The 23145-nt window shown below is 38.5% G+C and overlaps 3 protein-coding genes, 1 long non-coding RNA gene, 2 other non-coding genes and 1 pseudogene across 11 annotated transcripts in view; 4 read left to right on the top strand and 3 right to left on the bottom strand.

Annotated features, from left to right (window-relative positions):
• LOC126583480 (uncharacterized) overlaps positions 1 to 13440 on the bottom strand; it is a 40348-nt gene extending 26908 nt beyond the window's left edge. The window contains exon 1 of the long non-coding RNA XR_007609753.1: positions 12981 to 13440. This is a non-coding gene — a long non-coding RNA (uncharacterized LOC126583480). The remainder of the gene's footprint in view (positions 1 to 12980) is intronic.
• Positions 1 to 14764, top strand: part of LOC126583454 (TMV resistance protein N-like) — a 46767-nt gene extending 32003 nt beyond the window's left edge. For both annotated transcript variants that reach the window (XM_050247812.1, XM_050247811.1), the window contains 5 exons: positions 10171 to 10734; positions 10835 to 11497; positions 11630 to 11715; positions 13800 to 14099; positions 14183 to 14764. In XM_050247812.1, coding sequence (XP_050103769.1) covers positions 10171 to 10734; positions 10835 to 11497; positions 11630 to 11715; positions 13800 to 14099; positions 14183 to 14486 — 1917 coding nt within the window. In that variant the 3' untranslated portion in view covers positions 14487 to 14764. The remainder of the gene's footprint in view (positions 1 to 10170; positions 10735 to 10834; positions 11498 to 11629; positions 11716 to 13799; positions 14100 to 14182) is intronic.
• On the top strand, positions 3 to 15352 carry LOC126583470 (serine/threonine-protein kinase STY13-like; annotated as a pseudogene).
• Positions 3023 to 3094, bottom strand: TRNAD-GUC (transfer RNA aspartic acid (anticodon GUC)). Its single transcript has one exon. It is a non-coding gene; the product is annotated as a tRNA-Asp (tRNA).
• On the top strand, positions 4067 to 19417 carry LOC126583464 (SUPPRESSOR OF GAMMA RESPONSE 1-like). 5 transcript variants are annotated; one of them, XM_050247828.1, is made up of 6 exons: positions 4067 to 4083; positions 17036 to 17168; positions 17284 to 17470; positions 17721 to 18214; positions 18484 to 18783; positions 18868 to 19417. In XM_050247828.1, the coding sequence occupies exons 1-6, from the start codon at positions 4076 to 4078 to the stop codon at positions 18919 to 18921; spliced, it is 1176 nt and encodes a 391-aa protein (XP_050103785.1). In that variant the 5' UTR covers positions 4067 to 4075; the 3' UTR covers positions 18922 to 19417. The 5 variants fall into 5 exon arrangements, with proteins under 5 accessions (XP_050103785.1, XP_050103784.1, XP_050103786.1 ...); XM_050247827.1 differs by lacking the exon at positions 4067 to 4083 and adding an exon at positions 15869 to 16154; XM_050247829.1 differs by lacking the exon at positions 4067 to 4083 and adding an exon at positions 16195 to 16331.
• On the bottom strand, positions 15510 to 15581 carry TRNAD-GUC (transfer RNA aspartic acid (anticodon GUC)). Its single transcript has one exon. It is a non-coding gene; the product is annotated as a tRNA-Asp (tRNA).
• A 286-nt stretch (positions 19418 to 19703) lies between the features above and the next one.
• On the top strand, positions 19704 to 23022 carry LOC126583458 (CRM-domain containing factor CFM9, mitochondrial-like). The gene is made up of 4 exons (XM_050247817.1): positions 19704 to 19916; positions 20268 to 20556; positions 21119 to 21520; positions 21626 to 23022. Exons 1-4 carry the CDS (start codon positions 19843 to 19845, stop codon positions 22877 to 22879), a joined length of 2019 nt encoding a protein of 672 aa, XP_050103774.1. The 5' UTR covers positions 19704 to 19842; the 3' UTR covers positions 22880 to 23022.
• Positions 23023 to 23145: the final 123 nt, after the last annotated feature.

The raw sequence follows: 23145 nt of genomic DNA, 5'->3' as shown, positions 1-23145 counted from the left end.
TCCCACTCACCCACCGCCACCGTCGCCGCCACCAAGTTCCCAAATCTCCATCTAGATCCTCTCAGTTTCATCCTCCTCTGCCTTGCTCAACTCTATCTGCTTGCTCTTCTTCCGATTTCCTCTCTCTCCCCAATTCCCAATAATAAATCTAATCCACTCCCACTGATAGAGCTTTCATCAGTGGCCATTTTTATATTGTAGGGTTGTTGGTGGGTGCCTCTGGGTTTTTATTCTTTGCCCCCCAAACAAAAGGCACATCCTAGATTTGTAGGATCCTCAACCGTGATCCTGGGGATGGGTCTGTTTTCCGAAACCTACAGTACCAAGCATGTCCTTTTATTATAGAAATAGAAAGTCTTCATCTTTCTCCCTCTTCAATCATACAAAGTCTCCTTACTTTATTACTTTTTTTTCCATTTTTATCCAGACCAAAGCTTCCATCTTTACTTCAAATGTAGTCCTACAAATAAAGGGTACCCTTTGTTTGGTTAATTAGTCAGTGTATGTTGTTCTTGTTTTAGAAGTTTAGAGAGGGAAAATTATGGGATCTGGTAATGGGGTTTACTCAGTTGCGGATTTCGATTTGGACGCCAAGTGGCTGATCGATCCAAAGCATCTTTTTGTTGGTCCGAGGATTGGGGAAGGCGCGCTTGCCAAAGTGTACGAAGGAAAGTAAGTCAACCTCAGTACAACCTCTGTGTTTGTTTTGTCTTAGATTCTGAATTTCTGGTCTCTCAAGTTTAGCAATTTATTATTATCTCTTGTATATTGTTAAACATAAATGCAAAATTGAGTTGGGTTTTAGCAGAACTAATCAAAGATCAAAACTTGCTTTGGTGTTGGGCATTTATGGTGTTTACGATGCCGAATATGTGTTTTTCTTGTCGAGTTACAACGATGATGTTCTGTTCTGTTGTGTTGTCAATCTGTTTGTTTGTTGTGTTTTGTTTGTTCTAGATATAAGAATCAAAATGTTGCTGTAAAAATTGTTCATCGAGGAGATTGCCAAGAGAGAAGCGCGGTTTGCGAGGGAAGTGGCAATGATGTCGAAAGTGCAGCACAAAAACTTAGTGAAGGTTGTTGTCTAGTTTTCGATAAGTATTTTTGATTACTAAATAGGCGTATTTGCGATATCTGATGGGGGATTTTTAACTTTGTATTACCAGTTCATTGGTGCCTGCAAAGAACCTGTCATGGTCATAGTGACTGAGCTTCTTCTAGGCGGAACTTTGCGCAAATACTTGTTCAGTATGCGGCCAAGGTGCTTGGACACGTGCATGGCAGTTGGGTTTGCGCTTGATATTGCTCGTGCTATGGAGTGCTTACACTCCCACGGTATCATTCACTGTGACCTGAAACCTGGTATGTGGTTTAGTTCATTGTTTAACATAAGGGTTGACCTTTGAACGAAGTCACTTAGCTCGACGTTAGGAGAGTCAAGAAGGGAACGCCTACATAGAAGAACCGAGAAGGATTAAAGTGAAGTCTATGTGTAAGCATGTCTCAAATATGGAAATCCGAAGGATTGCTATTTAGTGTTAGTCGCTGATAGTTTAGTATTCAGCATGATTGAAGACTTCCGTAGCAGAGATAACTTCAGCATCACAAAACGAATTGCAACTATTGTTAGGGCGAAGCTTATTTCCGAAAACAGGGTTTGTTCCACAATCTTACACTTTTATCCTGTCCTTTTCCCAGAGAATCTGATCTTGACTGCCGACCAAAAAACAGTCAAACTTGCAGACTTTGGCTTAGCAAGAGAAGAGTCATTGACAGAGATGATGACCGCCGAAACTGGGACATACCGGTGGATGGCTCCTGAGGTACGGTACTTAACTCGGTCATTCAAAGGTTGAGAATTTGTTTCTCATATGTCTTGTGAGTGTGTTTGATATCAGCAAATTAATTTTTGTTTGGTATCAGCAAATTAATCTTCCACCTTTGTATTTGGTGGCAGCTTTACAGCACAGTTACATTACGACATGGAGAAAAGAAGCATTACAATCATAAGGTGGACGCTTACAGCTTTGCAATTGTATTGTGGGAACTCATCCATAACAAGCTGCCTTTCGAAGGCATGTCGAATTTACAAGCTGCGTATGCAGCTGCTTTTAAGGTAACAAAATACCACAATAATCTTATTCATAACTTGGTACTTTTTAAGCTTCGTAATATGAGGTTATACGAATTGTTTCAGAATGTGAGGCCGAGTGCTGATAGCCTCCCCAAGGATTTGGCGTTGATTGTAACTTCATGTTGGAAAGAGGATCCCAATGACCGGCCCAACTTCACCCAAATTATACAGATGCTGCTGCGTTACCTCTCTACTATTTCGGCACCAGCACCCGCTATCCCTCAACGGATATTCAAATCTGAGAACGCTGTACTCCCACCAGAGTCGCCTGGTACTAGTTCTTTGATGGTTACTCACAACGACTCGGGTGAAACCCCTAAATCCAACACGCACATGGAAGACAAACCTAAAGGTTTTTTCTCCTGCTTTAGCCAGTGTTATTGATCCTGCAAGCTGTAATCTTTACCTTCCAAATGTTTACTAATTACTCTCTTAGGAAAGCTCAATAAGGCACCCCCCGAAATATTAGTAGACAACTACTTGTAGGGAAAAAAAGTAATTTTTCATTTAGCGGCCTACGGTCTGATGTTACTGTTGAAATTCGGATAGTCGTTAGGTTTAGTTTGGTTTGATTGAGATCAAATGGAAAGGAATTTTTAAGAGTTGTGGAGTTGGGTTGCTGTGATGTATTGACGTTGTAAAATTAAGGGGTTCATCCAAAAGCCTTCGCTCCTGTTCAATAAAATCTCTTCTGAGCATTTCGTAATCTCGATCTCAACCATCGATGTCGAGTTCAAACTCTCTTACAAATAATGGACGTGGTCTTCCTTCCGGACTGTGAAGATGACCGCAGATACCCTTTAAATCCAGTACACAAAGTTTACAAACCAAAAGTTATGTAAAAATAAAAAATTAAAAAATAAAAGGAAGGAGAAAAGCTCAAAAAATCGCCGTTGCCGGGGATCGAACCCGGGTCACCCGCGTGACAGGCGGGAATACTTACCACTATACTACAACGACAGTTGATGTCTCTCATTAAATATATATATATATATATATGTTATTATATTTACCAAGCCTACTTTCTGCCCAAGACAAACAGTCGAGTCACATCAATATCGAGGGGCAAAATCGAGAATCCACAAAAGTCTCCAAAACGTTTCTGTATGTAGCTTGGGGAGCACGGTAGTCAGTCAGCAAGTCCGACAGAAAAAATACCATAATTACACTTTACTCGGTGTTCGAACCCCCACCAAAAGCACGACAGGACACCTTCGTTCTCTCCGAACCTCAGCCTCGGACTTAGGTTTCGTCAACCCCAGACCCCACTGAGACAGCCTATGGCGGTGGGTCCGCCTTCTTATCGACCAAAGACTCTGTACCCGAACCTGAGGCTTGTAGGTAACGGCTCGTTGGGTCCGAAGCTGGATTTTCCCGCTCACACACACGCACTCTGTCTCTAGCTACTTTAGAGCAACTCCAGCCTTGCTGGTTGCTCGGGCGTCAGGCGAGGAGAAAGGGCCCTCGGGCCGGTGGGAGCAAATCCAGCGAGGAAGGGCCCGAGTGAGGGTGGGAGGTCGAGTGAAAGGGGGGTGGGGAGTCGACGGGCCTGTGGCCCGAGGGTTTTGTATTTTTGTATTTTTTTTGTGTCAGAGAGAGAGAGATATATATAGCTTTTGTAATTTTTTATTATTTAAACAAACATAAAAAACTATTATTTTTATTGCTTATTGCCAGGGGAGAGGGTTCCAAGGGTGGAGATGTAAATGGCAATTACTGTTCATTAATGGTAATTACTATTCATTTAAGGCAGTTACTGTTCAATAGGGTGGATTGAATAGTGGATTGCCAGGGGGAGGGCTCTATGGGTGGAGTTGCTCTTAACTTAATCCAGTGCAGAAAGGGACCCCTCTCCCTCCCTCCCTCTCTCTCTCTCTCTCTCTCTCTCTATCTATAAATCGGAATGCGCTTGGTTGAAACATCGTCTCCGACCTCGAAGAAATGGCAAGGTGAGAGCCCTTTCACTCGTCAGTGATGAAAATTTGAAAGAGTAAATTGTAGCAATGATCCCTGAACTTTACTCAAATTGGAGTAATAGTCCCTCAACTAAAAATCCATTACCATTGGTCCCTCAACTTATCAAAATATGTAGCTATAGTCCTTTTCATTAATTTCTTCAAAATTTTGTCAAAATATGTTATGTTGGAATAACCATTTATTTAATTAGGGTCCCTCAACTCATCAAAGTGTGTAATTATGGTCATTTTCGTCAACTACTTAAAAAAATTTGTCAAACCGAGTTATGTTTGAAGGACCATAGCTACAATTGGGATAAAGTTAAGGGACCATTTCTCCAGTTGAATTAAAATTAAGGGACCAAAGGTAATGGATTTTTAGTTGAGGGACCATAGCTGCACGTTTTAATGAGTTGAAGGACCAATGGTAATGGATTTTTAGTTGAAGGACCATTGCTCCAATTTGAGTAAAGTTCAGGGACCATAGCTACAATTTACTCAATTTGAAAATATGGGCGGACAATATAATTATTTAATATAGCAATTATTAAAAAATAATAAACGAAATTCTGGAAACTTTCTTTTGATTGGGAGCTGAGAAACCTCTATACAGATTTTCCCAGCTTCGTCAACCCATATAATTTATTCTTGTTTAGTTTTTGGTCTCTGGGTTTTATTCGGATGAAAATACTGTTTCGAAAGTTGTTTGCTTTTTGAAGTGTTCAGATGCTAGATTTGTATTTAAATTTTAATTTTGGGGGGAACCCATTAAACAGGAATATTCAATCTAGCTCTGTAATGTGTAATGATATTTGATTCATTACGGATGCTTGATTGATATTTTAATTTTACTTTCTGTAGTTAAATATGACTATACGGATGCTTGATTGATATTTGATTCAGCGTTTTTGTTAATTCTCTTGTGAATTTGTGTGTTTTTCCTGAGAAACCCATTTCAGTTTTCGCCCTCTTCAATTGTACTGGGAATGTGAAATGGATGATAATTTGGGTTCGGTTGTTTTTTCTGTTGGTCATAGCTTCTTTAGATTCTAGATAAAATTGCTTCTGTGATGAAATTTTGTGGCTTATGGTGTAATGTTTCTGTAGGGCTTGGCTGATTAACAGCAGAGGACTTGCAAACAAAGTGAAGAATGCTTCTCAATCGTCTGCGTGTCCAATCAAAGACTGTGGGGCAAATCGTGAATGCCCGAATTGCCATTTTGTTATAGACAACAGTGATGTAAGCTGGGTTTTTAGTTCTATTCATATGCAAATGATTATATGTTGTCCAAAACTTTCAGCTTATAGGTTAAGCTTTTTATTCATTTAAGTACTTCTGCAACTCCACTTGTGTAGGTTTTATCGGAATGGCCTGGCTTACCACTTGGTGTGAAGTTCGATCCATCTGATGGTGAACTCTTAGAACACTTAGCAGCTAAGTGTGGCGTTGGAAACTCACAGCCACACATGTTTATTGATGAGTTTATGATTTTCCCATTTCAATTTAAGAAGTCTCGAATTGAGCTAATTTAGTCTGTTTTGGACTAGTTGTCGAGTTGATTGATACCTTGAAATTTTCCTTGTTTACTCTGAAATTTTCCTTGTTGGTCGTTTTGGACTAGTGTTGTATGATAGATTATTGATAAGGAGTTACATTAACATTGAGGAACCAAATCAAACAACTCGTATGAACCAAATCAAACAACTCTTTTTTTATAGATAAACCAAACCAGAGGTGGTTTTGGGGAAGGGAGGGACAGGGTCAAGTGGGCACTGTTGTCAAATTGTTTATTAAGCTTGATCATACCTGTCCTTACTTGATTGGTATTGATGAAACATAGAGTTGAATCTTTAAATGGCTGAACACGAAATTCAATTTCATTCCTTACAGGGGCCAAATGGGAGCATCTTCGGATGAAGCTGAAAAAAATTAATGACCAGAAGCTTCCAAATGGAGGAGAAAGTAAGAAAATTGAGGAGAAGCGCCAAGAAAACGGCAATCAGATTCAGAATAATGAGATGAGGTCTCTTCCCATTGATTCTTACGTTCTTACGTCCACCGGCCTGCGCACCACCCTTAAAGTTAAAATACAACAAGGTCGTTAACTGGCCAAAGTTGGGCGGCAGATTTCTCAGAAAACTACAAAAGGAAATTGCATCGTAAAGAAGTTAGACATTTTTTTATTTATTTTTTTAAATTTGATGGTAACATTTATACAAATTAAACTGTGGGGGGAAAACACTCACGCGTTATGGACGGCAGTGACAAATTTATAAGGGCCACCGAGACTGGGAATCTGGGGAAATACTTGACTTTGGTTATTTGAAAGCCAAACTGCACTTCTACAGGCTGCAATGGATACCAGCAGCTCCGCCCATGGAGCCGCCGCTGCCGCCTCTTCGTCTTCCTCGCGGAGCTCAAACCGCTGGAAGTACGAAGTGTTCCTGAGCTTTAGAGGTGAAGACACCCGCAAAACCTTTACAGGCCACCTCTTCAGTGCGTTATGCAAAGCCGGAGTTAACACGTTTATGGACGACCAGCTCACAAGGGGGGAAAACATACAGAGAGAACTAGACCAAGAAATCGAAGGGTCAAGAATCGCTGTCATCGTCTTCTCGAAGAGGTACGCGGAGTCCCGATGGTGCCTGAGGGAGCTGTCGAAGATCATGAGGTGCCGAGAAGATCAAGAGGGGAAGATAGTGTGTCCAATATTCTACGACGTTGACCCTTCTGAAGTCAGGAGACAGGGTGGTAGTTTTGAGGAAGCATTTCGGAAGCATGAAAGCGATCAAGATCCAAACGAGGTCAAGCAGTGGAGAGAGGATCTTAAGGCTTCTGCAGATTTGAGCGGCTGGAATCTCAAAACCACGGCCGACGGGTATTTTTTTTTTTTTGTCTACTTCAATTTTCGTATCATCGTATTTCACTAATCAACCAAAATTAAGATATTATAATTAAGGCATTGAATCTGATTTTACATGTGATGAGAAAAATTGGATTGTTGATCTTTGATCTATGATAGAACTGTAATTTTGGCCCCTACATAAAAATTTATTACAATTCGTACAAAGAGACTTTGGATGCGGTCCCTACCTATGAATATTCTTTGACTAAAATTTTGTTGGTTTTCAATTTTTTATCTAAGACCCTGAAATTAATGTGGTAATTTATTTTTATGACGTTGCTATATTTTTTTAAATTAAAAATTGAAATTTATAGTTGTTTATATTAATGAGATTTTAAATAAAAAACCATAATTTGTGGGATTAAAAATATTAAAATATAAATATACTATTGTGTGTGTATGTGTGTGTGTATATATATATATATAAACATGGGTACATTCTTCAAAATCACCAAAAAAAAAGATATTAAGCTTAATAAAATTAGTAAATTTCTTCAATTAAACTCAACATGGATACATTCTCAAATCAAAGAAAAAAGAATGTACCCATATAAGTTTAAAAATGAATTAGAAAAAAATTGAATAGATTTTATATTAAAAAATGGTACATTTTACATATAACGAATTGGTATATTTAAGAATGAGTACATTTTAAGATTAAAAATTTGAAAAAAAGTATACATGAATGGTGCATATAATTAGCATGGGTACATTTAGCAAAATTAAAAATGGGTAGAAATAAATAAAAAAAATATGGGTACAAATACAAATAAAACTTTATAAAATATGGACACAAAAAGAAATTAATATATGGGTACAAATTAAAACTGAAAAGAAAATTGATACAAATTAAAAAACGGTTGCAAATTAAAAAAAGGTACAAACTAAAAATAAAAATATATGATAAAAAATTTAGCCATAAATATAAATATACTAATTGTAACATTTTTAACGTTAAATGAATATATTTAAAAATAAAAAATATTTTATTATTGAAAATAATTAATGATATTATTAATACCAAGGATCTTGAATTATATAAAAGGTAGAGCATTTGCATAAGAATTTTCGTCGACATTAAGGAAGTGAAACGCAAGGTACATGCTTTGTTTTTTATGGGTGTGTGAAGGACAAATGCTCCACATTTTATCAAATTAAAATACCAATTCTAATGGATTCTTAATTATATTACTGAAAGCTACAATTGCATAATAGTCCAATCACCAGTGATCTAATGTATTCACATTATAATTAAAGATTAGATACGTGGTTGAATTGAGCTCAATTAATCCAGTTTATTCAAATCTGTTTCAACATGTAAATATCTAGTCATTATGAATAAGGCATTTAGTATGGCTCTTGTAATTTGGAATTTCTACTCGTAGGTGTGAATGGGTGTTTATCGAGAAAATTGTTGGGGACGTCAAGGGACGGCTGAAAACCATAGACTTTAAAGAAGACAAGCACTCAGTTGGAATGGCTTTTCGCGTGCAAGAATTCAGTACTGAATACTTAGACGTTGGAGGTTCACCTAATGTTCGAATAATTGGAATTTATGGTATGGGCGGTATAGGTAAAACAACACTTGCCAGAGCAGTTTGTAGCAATTATGAGCAGAGTTTTAGTCGTCAATGTTACCTTGAAGATGTGAGGAGTAAAAAGAAAGAGATGGTGTGTCTGCAAGAACAACTTCTTCGAGATATTTTAAAACAGCCTGACATTAAGATAAGCAGTGTTGCCGAAGGGACCAAAGAGATCATGAAAAGACTTGGAAGGATAAAGGTACTTGTCGTGGTTGATGACATAGATGATGCAGACCAGTTAGATAAATTGGCAATAAAACATGAATCGTTTGGTCCAGGGAGCAGAATTATTATAATAACAAGAGATGAGCAAGTGCTGAATATACAAAAGGTGGATAAAAAATATAAGGCACAAGCAATGACAAAGAAAGAAGCTCTTGAGCTCTTTAGTTGGCATGCCTTTGGAAATGATTATCTCGATAAAAAATATAACGAATATATTGAATTGGCAAGAGATATTGTTGATTATTGTGGAGGATTGCCCCTAGCTCTTAAAGTTGTTGGTCGTTTGTTGGCTACGGAAGAGAGTAAAACCATATGGGAAGGTACATTGGATAAATTGAGAAATATTCCAAATGGAAAAATTCATGAAACGCTTAAATTAAGCTACGATGGACTATGTGATGATCATGTGAAGGGTGTGTTCCTTGACATATCTAATTTCTTTATTGGACTGCCTGTACATGTGGTCACGGCAATATTGGATGGTTGTAATCATTTTTCTGTAGAAGCAGAAATTGCCATACTCTGCAAACGATGTCTCTTATATATTGAAAATAAAACATATAAAACATTGAAGATGCATGATTTGATTCGAGATATGGGAAGAGAAATTGTGCGTGCAGAATCTCCTATGGAGGGAAAACGTAGTCGATTGTGGAATATTAAAGATGCAAAAAGCGTGCTCAATAATGAATCGGTAAGTACTTTTACAATAAAAAGATATTATGTTAAGTACATGTAAAGAAAGAGAAGTACATACGGATATCCGCATATATATGATGTATGTCGTACATAATATATTTTACGAAAAAAGAAAAAGAAAAGAAAAGGATTTCATCCACTGTAATTCCAAAGAGAAAATACATAATTATGTTGTATGCCCTACCTTTCTAGTAGTTCACTCATCCAATTCACGGCTCTGCTTCATGTGAATATTATCCTTTTCTTATTTTTTTTTGCTCTCTCTCTCTCTCTCTCTAACAGGGAACAGAAGCAGTAGAAGGACTACACACAGGAGATTCTGATGACAAGCAAAGCTTCCGTACAGAAGCGTTTAAGAAGATGTGGCGTCTGAAATTTCTCCACCTGATAAATGTAAAGCTGACTGGAAGCTACAAACATCTTTCCAAGGAGTTAAGATTGTTGATTTGGGATGGATTTCCTCTTGAAGCCATACCAGCAAATTTTGATCAACGAAACCTAGTTTGTTTAAACCTGAGCAACAGCAAGATGGTACGAGTTTGGGAGGATTCGAAGCTGGTACGATATAATTATCAATGTCCTTGTAAATATCAACATCAGTCATCGTCATGCATTCTCTCTTTTATTTATTTGGATTTTTATTGTTGTTTTCTCTTTTTGAGTAACAGTTGCCTAAGGAGTTGAAGTATCTCATACTTAATGACTGCCATAACTTGACTGAATTACCAGACTTTTCAAAACTCCAACATCTCAAGGCATTGGACCTCAATGGCTGTAAGGGTTTGTGTGGGGGTTACCATTTTTTAGCACAACTGAAGATGATTGAGGAATTATATCTCAGCGACTGCAATATAACAGATGGTGCCGTTCTCAAAACAATTGGGAGTCTATCTTCTTTAACAGTTTTAGTTCTATGTGGGAATGGTTTTAATTGGCTACCCATTCTCAGTGGCCTTTCTCAGCTTCAGGTTTTACGTCTAAATAATTGCACAAACCTTAAGGCAATCCCAGATTTGCCAAACAGTTTGTGTGTACTGCAAGCGAATTACTGCACTGCACTGGAAATAATGTCTGACTTTTCAGAGATGTCGAAAATGAGGGTATTGGAACTGAAAGACTGCCGCAAACTCAAAGATATTCCAAACTTGGAGAACTCATTGGACTACATGGATTCACTTCATATGGAAGGGTGTACCAGTCTCACTGCTACTTTCAAGGAGAACCTCCAAACGGTATGGTTCTCTCTGTCTCTCTGTCTCTCTCTCTCTCTCTCTCTCTCTCTCTCTGCTTTTTATATTGTTGCTTATACTGACTTTGCACCCCATGTTGTAGAAAAATGCATTTGGTGGAATTTTTCTCTCTGGAAATGATATTCCTAACCGGTTAGCCTATGTCGCGAGAAAGGATGTAACTGTCAAATTTGAAGTGCCGCCAAGTATTGATTATATAGGAGGGTTGGCTTTGGGCATCGTTTATTCTTCAGACTTCTACTACTCTACTGGTTCTCTACAAATTCATGTTATTAATTCTACCCAGCGAACTTATTTTCGCATCCGACCAATGGAGGCCACCGTAATTGCTTCCCATCGCATCCTATGCATCCGACGCAACCGACCACTGGAGGACACCGTGATTGCTTCCCCTGAATATCGTCTTTGGTTGGGAAATCTTTCAAACAAGAAGCTCAATCTAAAAGGCGGCGACACGGTTCTTGTACAAGCACAATTTTGTGGACAAGATAATAGAATTACGGTGAACAAAATAGGAGTGGATATTGTAAAATGGGATTTGTCTGATGGTGGTACTAATTGGGACAACTATGTGACTATGCCATATGAGTCTTGTGTAGACACTCTTGACGATACACAACATATTTTCCTCTGCTACAAGACCCCCGAGGCCTGGCCATGGCGCATCGAAGGCTCTGAGTCCGATCCTCTCCCTAAGTTCTTCGCATCTGCTCTCGAAGCTCGCAAGAACGACATCATCGTTAAGGTTCATTTTCCAGCTCAATTCATCACCATTTCTGATTGCTTTTTCTCAGTGCTTCTTATTTCCTGGAGCTATTGAGTTCTGGTTTTCAGATGAGTTGACTTCATTACTCACTTTTTTCTTGGTTTTTGATAGACGTTGCTGACAGTAATTGAAGGACACGAAGGAACTGAGTTTTCGGACGGCGATGTGTTGATTTTCCCACAAATGATCAAATACAGGTAAATTCGCATTGATTTCTTGAGCTTTTTGTTTTGTAGTTGCTTTAATATTAATCCGAATTTATAGGATTTAGATAATTAACCAATGAGTGGTTAATTTTAATCCGATTCATAACGATGAACTGAAACCGCAATTGAGTATTTCTTAACAATACAACAGTAATAAGATCGGGAGCAGCCTCTCCATAAATGGGGGTAAGGCTAGCCGACATTTACCTCTCCCAGACCCTACGTAAAGCGGGAGCCTTGTGCATTGGGTACGACCTTTTACAACAGTAATAAGAATTAAGTATATTAAGCAAGCTTAAGAGGTAAGGAAGAGAACAACAATGTCGCACTGGAGTAATCTGGAGCAATAACTTATAACTATTCAAGATGGCACATAAAAGCTTAACTTGGTGGATAAAAAAAATCACAAGGTGGTTTGATTATGGAATACTGAGAGTGTTGTCTTACCTATAGCTACATTGAAGAATGCCATCTAAAACTGCTTACGACGGAGAGACTAAAAAAATGAGTCGACCCACGTTCCCACCCGGACGCTAACAATTCTCTGTTCAAGCAGAGAAACAATAAAAAAAAACATACTGATGTGTCAACAAAATGCTACATTAGTAAGAATACTCCACTTGAGACAAAATTTATAGCTGTTATTGGCATTTAGAAAACTAAGACAAAATCTAGAGCTGTTATTGGCATTTAGAAAACTAAGCATTGAGAAAACTAAGTCGTAATACCGTTATTCGAAAACCATCCAAGTGCTATTCAAAAACTGAGTCATATACTATTAAAACTAAGTCGTATACTATTGAAACGAATTATTTCCTTGCTACAAGTGCCAAATTACAGACCATCAAATGACAACTAACTCCTGTTATCAACTGCTGGAAGAAAAACCTTGCCTGATGCAAAACAACAATTAAATCGAAAAAGTAAGTTTTAGTTATATTATGAGTCATGACTGACTGTAAAAATGCTTCAGACCTAACTTTTCCCATATGAAACTAAACGAAAATCGAGATGGATTCCATTTCAGGGGACATTCAGAGATCCCATATTTGAGACTCTACACTAAAATCACTTCCAACGAAATTTTCTCTGCATTTGAAACTACTTTATCTCATCCTCGCTAAATCTGCCAACACTGCATATTCTCTCGAAGAGTTCTCACCAAACCGTGTACTCCATCACAATGGCTAGATGAGGTGGTGTGAGCAGAACCAGCAAGAAAGACACCGCGCTACTCTCAAGTCTTAAACACAAACCTCTATCAATTATCTCATATAAGCCACTCTAAAGACTATTTCCACTTCACATTAAAAACGAAGTGCAGGAAGTATAGCTCATATTTTTAGCAGAGTTATTTTGACAACAATTCTGCAAGTGGTGGATTGCCCCGGTGGGTAGGGCATTTCTCTTAGTCCTACTGCATCCCAGGCTCAAAGTCTAGCCATCCCCCGTACCAGTTTAAGCACACCAGAGGCCAAATGTAGTGTGTTCTGTCTTCATCCACCCACCCTCAGCAGATACTTACACAAAATTCAAACAGAACTTGCCAAATTCATTCTTAAAATACAAAATGAAAATAGTTTATGATCACTGACCTCTTTGAATCAAACGATATTCGGATGCAGTGATCTGTGGTTCATGATTTCCCTTTGAACATGTTCATCTATCTGCTGCATCACCAAAAAGAAAAATATTTTAAAGAAAATACAAAGTTTAAAGGATGAGAAATAAAGAAATAAAGAAATAAAGAAAATTTTAAAGAAAAACGCGTGAGAACTACACCCTGGGCCTAAATGCAGCAGCCCAACCCAACTGTTAAGCACGGCCCACACCAAGACACCCAATGGCAAACCGTAATTAATTCATAATCGAAGGCCCATTCCTAGTTTAGACTGAAGTAATTTCTGTTTTAAATTCTCTTTTGATTACGAGATTGTGCTGAATGTACTGAATTAAATAGTTAATTAGATATGTTTTAGCTTCTGAAATTAGTTCTATAAATTGAATTTAACGGCTCAGTTTACGACTAATTCCCTTTTTGTGATTCTGAGGTTGTTTTTGTTTGTTGATCAAAGGGGCTTGAAAGAGTCGGATGTGGACATCTTTGTTGAAGATGTCCTTGTGAATCACAAACCATGGGCTTCCGGAGTGCAAGAGCTGTTGAGTGGCTCCCATGTATTTGTATGTGCAACTAATGGTCGACATGAAGGCCATCGTGTTTCGGCACGTATTCTCATTGATCAGTTCAAAAAGGAGGCTGAAGGATTGACGAATCAGGTATTTGTTACTGCTTGCTATCATATTGGAGGCCACAATTATGCTGGAACACTCACGATCTACATCCCAGATTCATATGGAATCATAAGAAAATATAGGTAATATCCGGATCATAACAATTTTAAATTTATCGTATTGGGATCGATGAAGGAGTTTGAATATTATGTATTATTGATTGCAGTTGTAGCAACGTCATTCCTGATGATGTGCCGATATTGCTTGATAAGCCTACTGTGATAAGAAAGATTTGGAGGATTGTATTATTGATTGCAGTTGTAGCAACGTCATTCCTATGTCTTTGGTCTTGCCCACTGCTTTTGAGGAGATTTTCATTGGACGAAATCGCTGTTCTCGTAGCTTTTGCCGTGGTTGGAGCAGTGGCAATTGGAGCTCGATACTATATGTTATATAGATGGTTGCTGAAACGCACTCTAATCCTCCGAACCATGCTCTTATATGAAAGGAGAAATTTAATAAACTGTTGAAAGGTTTTATCTTGATTGCGATTTCTTATGGACTGCTTGCTAAATGTTGATGTGGTATGTATGTCCTAAGATCTTGTGATTGTTTTCGATTTGCCTGTTAGACTTATAATTTAACCGCCAATTCTGTCAAAATTTATGGTAATTTTTGTGAAAGAATTTTCAATTTTGTTGTTTATGAATTTCGAAAGAGAGAAAACGACATTGTTGTCCTCGTTGTTTGTTCAATAAACGAGATAAACGACTTTGTGCTAACATCTTAATCTGCTTGAACTATTTTTGAGATATCCGGCATTGTTGTCATGAATTTTACCTTCATTCTAGAATAGTTTTTCTTTTTCTCTTATTGTGGTTCTCAATCTCATATGGTACTTCAATTATATCAGTTAACTCAATTTATTTTTCTGTTAAATATAGGGGGCATAGGAAGGATTTTTTAAATCCACCTCCTTTTTTTTCTTTCCATTTTTTAGGTTGTGGGATGAATTTTAAGTTTATTATCTCTACTTAACAGAAAAACAGATGAAGTTGACGAAAAGGATTTGGGTTTGATCAGCTGTAATTTTTACCTATCAAATGTTTATTAAATTACTCTCAGGAAAGCTCAATCAAGCACACCTCGAAATATTAGTAGACAACTACTCGTAGGGAAAAAAAGATAATTTTTCATTTAGCGGCCAACGGTTTGATGTTACTGTTGAAATTTGGATAATCGTTAGGTTTAGTTTGGTTTGATTTGAGATCAAATAGAAAGGAATTTTTAGAGTTGTGGAGTTGGGGTTGCTGTGATGTATTGACATTGTAAATATAAGGGGTTCATCCAAAAGCCTTGTTCCTGTTCAATAAAATCTCTTTTGAGCTTCTCGTAATCTCGACCTCGACGACCATCGATGTCGAGTTCAAACTCTGTAACAATTAATGTACGCGGTCTTCCTTCTGGATTGTGAAGATGTCCGCAGACACCCGCTAAGTCCGGTAAACAAAGTTCACAAACCAAAAGTTATGAAAAAAAAAAGGCTCAAAAATCGCCGTTGCCGGGGATCGAACCCGGGTCACCCGCGTGACAGGCGGGAATACTTACCACTATACTACAACGACATTTGATGTCTGCTGTCTCTCATTAAATATATATATATATATCTTATTATATTTACCAAGCCTACTTTGTGCCCAAGACAAACAGTCGAGTCACATCAATATCGAGGGGCAAAATCGAGAATCCACAAAAGTCTCCAAAACGTTTCTATATGTAGCTTGGGGAGCACGGTAGTCAGTCAGCAAGTCCGACAGAAAAAATATCATAATTACACTTTACTCGGTTTTCGAACCCCTACAAAAGCTCGACAGGACAGATTCGTTCTCACCGAACCTCAGCTTCGGACTCAGGTTTCGTCAACTCCATACCCCACTGAGACGGCCTCTCGCGGTGGGTCCGCCTCCCCATCGGCCAAAGACTCTGAACCCGAACCTGAGGCTTGTAGGTAACGGCTCATCGGGTCCGAAGCTGGATTTTCCCGCTCACACACACACTCTCTCTCGCTACTTTAACTTAATCCGGTGGAGAAAGGACCCTTTCCCTCTCTCCCTCTCTCTCTCTCTCTCTCTCTCTCTCTCTATAAATTGGAATGCGCTTCGTTGAAACATCGTCTCCGACTTCGAAGAAATGGCAAGGTGAGAGCCCTTTCACTCGTCTGTGACGAAAATTTTGAAAATATGGGCGGACAATATAATATATAATTATAGAAATTATTAATAAATAAATATACGAATTTCTGGAAACTTTCTTGTGATTGGGAGCTGAGAAACCTCTATACAAATTTTCCCAGCTTCTTCAACGGTTCAACCCATGTAATTTCTTCTTGTTTAGTTTTTGGTTTCCGGGTTTTATTCGGATGAAAATACTGTTTCGAAAGTTGTTTGCTTTTAGAAGTGTTCAGATGCTGGATTTGGATATAAATTTGGATTTTGGGGGAACCCATTAAACAGGAATATTCAATCTAGCTCTGTAATGATTTTTACTTTATGGGGAGCTTCCTAATTTGGGATTAAGGTGCTGATGATGTCAAAGCTTCTGTTTTGGTAATGTATGGTTGAAAAAAGGAAACATTTTTATTGGTGAATGAAACATATTATTCAGTGAATTTGTTAATTTTTTTTGTGAATTTGGGGGTTTTCTGAGAAACCCATGTCTGTTGTCACCTTTTCGATTGTACTGGGCATGTGGAGTGGATGATAATGTAGAAAGTGTCCTGGTAAATCTTTCATTGAAAGCTTTTACATTTGTGAAACGATTTACTTTCTGTAGTTAAATATGACTATTCAGATGCTTGATTGATATTTGATTCAATGTTTTTGTTAATTCTCTTGTGAATTTGTGTGTTTTTCCTGAGAAACCCATGTCGGTTTTCGCCCTTTTCAATTGTACTGGGAATGTGAAATGGATGATAATTTGGGTTCGGATGTTTTTTCTATTGGTCATAGCTTCTTTAGATTCTAGCTAAAAATTGCTTCTGTGATGAAATTTTGTGGCTTATAGTGTAATGTTCTTGTAGGACTTGGCTGATTAACAGCAGAGGACTTGCAAACAAAGTGAAGAATGCTTCTCAATCGTCTGCGTGTCCAATCAAAGACTGTGGGGCAAATCGTGAATGCCCGAATTGCCATTTTGTTATAGATAACAGTGATGTAAGCTGGGTTTTAGTTCGATTCATAAGCAAATGATTATATGTTGTCCCAAACTTTCAGGTTATAGGTTAAGCTTTTTATTCATTTAAGTACTTCTGCAACTCCACTTGTGTAGGTTTTATCGGAATGGCCTGGCTTACCAGTTGGTGTGAAGTTTGATCCATCTGATGGTGAACTCTTAGAACACTTAGCAGCTAAGTGTGGCGTTGGAAACTCACAGCCACACATGTTTATTGCTGAGTTCATCCCAACACTTGAGGGGGACAATGGAATTTACTGTGATCATCCTGAAAACCTTCCTGGTAAGTAGCTCCCATGCTTCATATTTCTGATTCCATGTGTTCATCTTTACACTAGTGCATCATCTACTTGTGCTGAAAATTGATATGGACTGAACCAAATTGAACGAATACTTGGAACTCTTTTTTCCCCTTTTTGGTGTCAAATGATGCAACTTAATGAAATTAGTTTAGTTGCTCTCTTCTCATTAGTTTCGAATATCGATCTGTAGGTTTAGGATTATTAAATTGTGGTTAGGTCATTATATTTCAGGTGCAACAAAAGATGGAAGCAGCATCCATTTCTTCCACAAAACAATGAATGCATATGCTACTGGTCAGAGGAAGCGCCGCAAGGTTGATAGTCAACGTAGTGTGGCTGCAGAGAATGTCCGCTGGCACAAAACGGGTAAGACCAAGGCTTTAATAGAAAATGGAATTAAGGGCTGGAAGAAGATCATGGTTCTATACAAAAGTTCGAAGAAAGGTTCCAAAGCAGAGAAGATGAACTGGGTGATGCATCAGTATCACCTGGGAGCTGAAGATGATGAGAAAGAAGGTGAATATGTGGTGTCGAAGATATTCTACCAACAGCATAAGCAGTCAGAAACGAATGATAACAATGTGGTTGTTGAAGACTCTGATGTCAACGCACTTCAAACTAGTCCCAGGACCCCCGTAACCAATCCTCCAATTCCACCCAGACCAGGGAAATCTGTTTGGTGTGATGATGTTCCTGATGAAGCTGTGCTTCCCTCATCTTCCAAGGTAGGTGGCAACTTTCATATGTCTTATGCTGCGATTTTTATACTGCTGTAAATAGAAAAGGGAAAAAGGAATTTTGAAAGTGTTCGTCTTCAGAACTTGACATAGACACTCGGTGAAATCCCATAGACTAGTTGTAAATCCCACCCAAGACAAAAGAAGCCCATTTGCTGATCTTAAGGAGAATAAGATGAAACTCTAGAAATTTTGCTTTGATCCCAAAAATCCTTGAGTGTGTTGGATTCTTACTGGAAATCTACTTTGTGGAATAGGAAGCGGAGCTAGTCCAGGAAGCATATCATGTCCCTCAATCTGATACTCAGTTTGAGGACAACATTGGGCAGCCTACCTGGCTGGCAGGCGAATCTCAGGCTGACGATTTAGATAGCTTGGGCGAAACCTTGTTATGCAAGGAGATTTTTGGTTATTCCACTCTTCTAAATGATTCAGCACCGAATCCCACTGACTTTAATAACAATACCTACGGGGTGACTGGAAACAGCAGCACATCGTGTGGAATTCATGACCTTGAAAACATTGAACTTGATTCTCCTCCAGATTTCCAGCTAGCTGTAAGCTTCCTGCTTACTCTCTCTTCCTCTGCTTTGTCAGATTTCTATAGAAATATTGTACTAAAAATCACATTCATAATGCAGGATTTGCAGTTTTGTTCCCAAGACAGTTTATTTAATTGGCTCGACAGGTTATGATGACGATGAAAGAGCTTCCGGGAATGACATCGAATTCCCAATTTTGTGCAATCGTAGAATCCATTTAACTGGCCTCTTTTCCCGCATACTCTTCAGTGGCAACGAGGCAACCTTGCCCTCTGCAACTTCTCTGAGCTTATGAAGTGCCTTGGCATGTAGCCATGGAGTTATATATCCGTATCATTCAGCTGTCGACTACTGAGATTAGTATTCAGAGCTCAGAATGTTCAACTGAAAATTGGCACCGATGATTTTATATTCCGCCGTTCGTGCTTCTCCTAGGTGCCGAAATATGGGTGATCGTTGTATTAAGTATTGGCGTTGCGTGCTTGTGGACAAGTGAGATTGTTTTTGCCACCAATGCATGGCAGATCAAAGCATCTTGTGGGATGCTCATACATTGTTGGCAATAGCAGTCATGTGATGTATTGAGTAATTTGGAACTTATTGCATCTTGACAAATGTTTGCTGTATAATCAATGGTTTGTTTTTATTATTTATTTATTTTTAATAGTAAGATTTCGAGAATAATTTGTATACAACGAAAACATCAAGGTGATGATGTTTTAAAAGACTAAAACTATTTAGTGTCATCATAAGAAATGTTAAAATACGTGTTTAAGTTAATAATTGTGAGATAATGTCGGTTTTGTTTCATATAAATTTCTCTCACAAATTACCCCTCTACTTAAAATTCAATGTTATTTTCGTAATTAAGAAAATTAGGGAGCAGTGCCAAATTGGTAAATAAGCCCTGCAAAGAGACCCAATTTAGTCAAAACAGACCCCCAAATCCCAAACCCAAAACCTAAAACCCTGAAAAATCTCAGTCGCCATTGAAGTGGGGAAGAAGAAGGGAATGAACAGAGCAAAGCACTCGATTCGCGATTGAGGCCCGTCGCCGTTCGATTGAAGCCATCAATGTTCGCTGCGAGGAAGCTCAATAGGCATTGCTTCAAGTCCGTCTCTTCTCTCCTCCAATTCAATCCCCCCAAGTACTCTCTCTCTCTCTCTCTCCTCTCAATTACCCTCTATTTGGTTGCTGAGAAAGTGGCTGATAGTTGCGTACAATCTAATCTGATTGTCTGTCTACATGATTTAGATATGAAACATCTATGCCGCGAATGTCTGCTTATTTTCATTTCATTTAGTGACATTTTCTCAGCAACCAAACAGAATTTCTACCTCCGTATCATTTATCTGGTTTTACCCATTTACTCAAGGTGTTTTTCAAGTGGCAAGAGCAAGTCTTTTTTAGTTGGGCGATATCGTATTTGTTATAATATCGAAAATTGGAATGCTTTGTTTTAGTGCTTATTTGGTTTATCTTTTGAATTTGTTTACAGAAATGCCTTGTTGTTAAGAGATGTCTCGGCGAAGGTTTTATCAAGCAATGCAGTTCAGCCAAGTAAACCGAGTGAAGATTGTTACTCTTCTTCATCTAGACCAGCCAATCCCTTCGATGGGTGGTCTAGGTCAATGTCGACATCTAGAGGGAGTAGTAGCATGAGGAGCAAAGTTGCTAAGCGGATGCAAAAGGAGTCTGGTAAGACTCTAAGAGAGGTTCGCAGAGCGAAAAAGCTTCAAAAGAAGCTGATGACCGAAAATGAGAGGCTCATTTACAACCTCAAAAGAGTATGTTTCAACTTCTGCTTTGCAGCTACTAGCTTCTTAATGATACCCAGTTTCCGACTTTTATCTGTGCTGCTTTGCAATGGTCACACAAATTGGTGCAAAGTATTGCTAATAGAGAAATGCAAGTAGGCCTGTGATTGACTGGTTCTCTTCATAAGCTAAATGAAAACAATGACGTCTTGCCAAATATCTCAAGCTTTTATAGCCGATAGTATTCTGAATACCGTGTTGAAAACTTTAGGATGTTAAGATGGGAGCAACACTCATAGTCGAATTAATAAGCAACAGAGCTTAGGCTATCCAAGTAAACAAGATTCAAAATATTCTTACTTTTAGCAAATTTGATGTCAAATGCTTCAGTAGGGATAGTTTGTAATTACTCGAAAATACTGTTTTTACGACGCATGTCTCCTTAAGATTGACTTTCAGGAAGTATTACTTCCACAATTTTGTTTCTTTAAGTAGTAATGTAGTTTTCCCTCCTGTATTCCTGGCCGACAATGTCTTCTTTTTGACGTATTAAATTCATCAGATAACCATTTCGAATATCTGACTTATTCAGGCCAAGAGGAAAGTGGCATTGCTACTACAAAAGCTGAAAAAATACGAGCTTCCAGATCTGCCAGCACCCCGTCATGATCCTGAGCTATTAACCCTCGAGCAGCTTCAGGCATTGAAAAAGATTGGCTTCAAAAATAAAAATTATGTTCCCGTCGGTGTTCGTGGGGTCTTTGGAGGAGTTGTCCAGAATATGCATCTACACTGGAAGTTTCACGAGACTGTACAAGTTTGTTGTGATAACTTCCCCAAAGAAAAGATTAAGGAAATGGCGACTATGCTTGCGAGACTGAGTGGTGGTATAGTGGTAAACATACATAATACTAAAACAATCATCATGTTTCGCGGAAGAAATTACCGGCAGCCCAAAAATTTAATACCTTTCAATACCCTTACAAAAAGGAAGGTGAGTAAATATAATTGTGTCCCATTCTAATATTCGATTGTTTTGGCTTGCGTTAATCTAAAACAATTTACTGTGGATTGTTAACTTCTGCATCTTTATGTGCAGGCATTATTCAAGGCAAGATTTGAACAAGCCCTCGAATCTCAGAAGCTAAACATAAAGAAGATAGAACAGCAGCTCCGCCGAAGTGGTGTTAATCCTGAGGATCCAGTTGCTATTGCGAGCATCCAGAGAGTAGCTTCCTCATTCTTTAATGCAATTGATCAGAAGGACGGAAGTCCTTATGTCTTCCAGGGAGACAAACCATCAGTAGCAGAGCATGATAATAAATTGAAACATCCAGAGCCTCCTGATGAGGAAGAGGAGGAGGAGTTGGACAAATTCATAGCTGAAATTGAGGATGCAGCAGAACGAGAGTGGGCTGCGGAGGAAGCAGCTGAGAAAGAGGAGTTCACTAGAATGAGGTATTGGAACAGAGAAGAGTATGGTGGGAGATACAGGAGATCTGAAGAACCTGAAAATGACGATTCTGATGATGAGATCCCAAGGCCAAGGGACTGGAGGCATAATGGCAAGCAGAGGCCTAATGGTGATTACGAAGATGACGAAGAGGAATGGCATTCAAATAATGCTGTGGGCGCTAGTGTTCTCGACAGTGATGCTGATGATTCTGATGGAACGCCTGAGAAGTTCAAGATATCTCCAAGAGACAGGGGGAGGCAGGATAGGATTGGAAGGGCCAAGAATGATGAACGCTTTTATAGAAATTCCGAAGCTAACAATAGAAAAGTTAATAATAGAAAGATTATGGTGGACGATGGCACTGAATCAGAAAATGTGCTGAGCGATCTTGATACTGCAATGTGGAAATCCGATTCTGAGGAAGAACATGACTCAACAGTATCAAGAGCTGCGAACTATGACTTCCAAAGTAGCAGTGATGAAGAAGAGGACTTGATGTACCTGAAGGGAGGAAAGGAGCGGGTAAATGATTCCGAGAGTAACACTGATTATTCCAACAAAGCTCGTAGCAAGTTTGAGGCATCAAGAGTTGCAGAGGGGAGAGATGATAGGATTGGCCGGGGCAACAGTGAATATTTCAAAAGAAATGCTGGTGTTAGCCCAAGAAGAAAGCCAGTTGAGGAGGATGTCAAGTCCGAGGATATCTCCGGTGACTCTGAAAACGAAATATGGGAATTAAACGCTGCCAGTGACTCGGGAGCATCGAAGGCAGGGAGATTCGATTACAACAGCAGCGACGAAGAGGATTATCAAGTTAGGAGGGAAGAGAAGAAAGGAAATGGTAATAAAAGCACAAGAACAAGGAAAGCCTTGGATGAGGATTGGGACAGTGATTAGGGCTTTGCATTTGAAGCCCAAAACCTTTAATGGCTCGGCCTATTAGTAAGAAGCCCATTGGAAAGTAGCTGTAGGACCCAAACCATATATTATGTCTACATTTTATTTTTTTAATTATTTAATAAAAATTTAAGTTCAACATACATACATACATATATGATACACATATATATATATATATATATATATATATATATATATATTACTAAAACGGAAGAATTCCCAAAAGAAATTGATGCGTTTAATAACAATGAATTTTTTGTTTT

The sequence above is a fragment of the Malus sylvestris genome, chromosome 9 (genome assembly GCF_916048215.2).
Source record: "Malus sylvestris chromosome 9, drMalSylv7.2, whole genome shotgun sequence".
Taxonomy (NCBI): Eukaryota; Viridiplantae; Streptophyta; class Magnoliopsida; order Rosales; family Rosaceae; genus Malus; species Malus sylvestris.
Note: the sequence above shows the minus strand (reverse complement) of the source record. Positions and strands in the feature narration are given on the sequence as shown.

Coding starts and splice junctions, on each gene's coding strand:
- LOC126583464 (XM_050247826.1), top strand. CDS start 16,540: ATGATGTCAAAGCTTCTGTTTTG. Junction 16,563..17,035: donor ATGTCAAAGCTTCTGTTTTG/GTAATGTATGGT, acceptor ATGTTCTTGTAG/GACTTGGCTGATTAACAGCA. Junction 17,471..17,720: donor TCATCCTGAAAACCTTCCTG/GTAAGTAGCTCC, acceptor ATTATATTTCAG/GTGCAACAAAAGATGGAAGC.
- LOC126583458 (XM_050247817.1), top strand. CDS start 19,843: ATGTTCGCTGCGAGGAAGCTCAATAGGCATTGCTTCAAGTCCGTCTCT. Junction 19,917..20,267: donor CTCCAATTCAATCCCCCCAA/GTACTCTCTCTC, acceptor ATTTGTTTACAG/AAATGCCTTGTTGTTAAGAG. Junction 20,557..21,118: donor TCATTTACAACCTCAAAAGA/GTATGTTTCAAC, acceptor TGACTTATTCAG/GCCAAGAGGAAAGTGGCATT.